The following is a 2,151-nucleotide window of genomic DNA, read 5'->3' on the forward strand; positions in this document are numbered from 1 at the left end:
TGCCAGGAGTAATTTCTTTGCACAGAGACAGGAGAAACCACTGAGTGCTACTGGGTGTGGCCCAATCTTTCCAAATTAAATTAAAGTGAGGGTCAGGTCAGAGAGGGTATAGGGGTAAAGGCTCTTGTCTCACATGTGTTGCCAACCCTGTTTTGAGTCTCTTTGCACACATTGTCCATTAACACAGTCAGGAATAAGCCTTGAGTAGTGTTGAGTATGGTCTAACATTTATTTATTTATTTATTTATTTATTTATTTATTTATTTATTTACTTTTGGTTTTTGGGCCACAACTGGCAGTGCTCAGGGGTTACTCCTGGCTGTCTGCTCAGAAATAGCAGTCACAGGGGACTGGCAGTCACAGGGGACCATATGGGACACCGGGATTTGAACCAACCACCTTTGGTCCTGGATCAGCTGCTTGTAAGGCAAACGCCGCTGTGCTATCTCTTTGGGCCCCAACATTTATTTATTTTTAAATAATATATTTAAACAATGTGATTTCAAATATGATTGTAGTTGGGTTTCAGTCATAAATAGAACACACCCCTTCACCAGTGCCATATTCCCATCACCAATGCTCCCCATTTTCCTCCTCCCCCCATGTGTACTGGAGACAGGTTTTCTTTTCTTTTTTTTTTTTTAATTTTTTTTCTGAACATAAACATAAAAATAAAACACATTTATTAATAGTAAAAAAATCTAAGCTTATAGTACAATGTATTAAATATTACATAGTAACACTCAGCCAGAGCATTAGAAATTCACTCACTGCCGGATAGTCTGAACGGATTATCCTGAAAACATACAAAGCATGGCATTTATTCATTTCACAAGGGATAAATTTGATCACAAAACAGATTTACTGGATTTCAGCTCTGATTAAGTTTGAGATATTAAAAAAAGAACAAGATTCACCCTATTTATTTTTATTCTGGGGCCACATGGGGTGCCGAGGATCTAACCCAGGTCAACCAGGTCAACTGTGTGCAAGGCAAATGCCCTACTTTGGCCTCAAGATTCACCTTAAATGAAAAGGCCTAATGCATTATTATTCTTTATGCTCTTACAATGTAAAATATTTAGAAAAGTGGATTCTAGAAATTTTGACCAATCAACCTCTTTGATCTTAACATCTACTAAGCTCCTGTTTGAGAGTCACATTGTTTTCAGTCCATCTGTTCAATATGGATGCAGTAATTCTATTTCTTTTTCTTCTTCCTCGGTGGCTCATCTTCTGAGCTGCTATCTGTGCTGGTGCTACTACTGCTACTACTAGAAGAGCTGGAATCCGAATCTGAATCAGAGGAAGAGGAAGAGCTTATGGAGGATGCTGATGCGGAGGAACTGGAAGAGCTCTCGTCGGTGTCACTGCGGTGTCACTGTCGTCTGAAGACGATGAGGTAGACGTCTCTCCACTCTCAGATGAAGAGTCGCTGTCTGAACTGTCACTGCTGCTGCTACTGGAACTGGTAATACTCTTAGACCTTTTTTTCTTGGGCTTTCTTTCTACGTTAGTTTCTCCATTGCTTTGTTGTAATAGTAATCTATTCTCTCTTTCTTTTAAAGCTTTCTTAAGTTCTGCTGTTCTGGAAGGTCGGTGCAGGTATTTTCTTTTTCCTGTGCATTCATATGTCCAGTGTCCAAATTCCAAGCACTTCTGACATCTTACATGTTGCTTGTTTGCTTCAGCTTGTCTCCGAGCAATGAGCCGGTGCATGGGAGTCGCCATCTTGGCGGGCCGGGAGCCGGTTGCCGAGACAGGTTTTCTACTTCCTTCACTCGTTGACATTGTTATGATAGTTCTCAGGGTAGTTATTTCTCTAACTGCACTCATCACTCTAAAAAAACATTTAAAGGGAAAAATCAACTCTCACTGTGTTCCTTACCCTTCTTTATCCTTCCCCAGATTATTTACACACCCACTTGCTGGTTGCAGGCCACAACTTGCTGGTGGTGGATCTAGGCCACACTACATCCTAACTTGAACAGGAACAAGATCTCTGAGTAGGAAACAGTGAAGACAGTGGGGACAGTATGCCCACAGCATCCCTTCTTTACAACAAACCTTTATTTTGTTTGTTTTTGTTTCTATTTTTTTGGGGGGGTCACACCTAGTGATGTTCAGGGTATACTCCTGGCTCTGCACTCA

The 2,151-nt window shown here is 40.9% G+C and overlaps 1 protein-coding gene across 1 annotated transcript; it reads right to left on the bottom strand.

The window, feature by feature from the left end:
- Window positions 1–1,073: 1,073 nt before the first annotated feature.
- On the bottom strand, window positions 1,074–1,737 carry LOC126022826 (zinc finger CCHC domain-containing protein 10-like). Its single transcript, XM_049783861.1, is given in 2 exon segments — window positions 1,074–1,372; window positions 1,375–1,737. Coding segments are annotated over 2 exon segments (528 nt in total). The 5' UTR covers window positions 1,732–1,737; the 3' UTR covers window positions 1,074–1,201.
- Between the last annotated feature and the right edge of the window lie 414 nt (window positions 1,738–2,151).

The sequence above is a fragment of the Suncus etruscus genome, chromosome 11 (assembly GCF_024139225.1).
Source record: "Suncus etruscus isolate mSunEtr1 chromosome 11, mSunEtr1.pri.cur, whole genome shotgun sequence".
NCBI lineage: Eukaryota > Metazoa > Chordata > Mammalia > Eulipotyphla > Soricidae > Suncus > Suncus etruscus.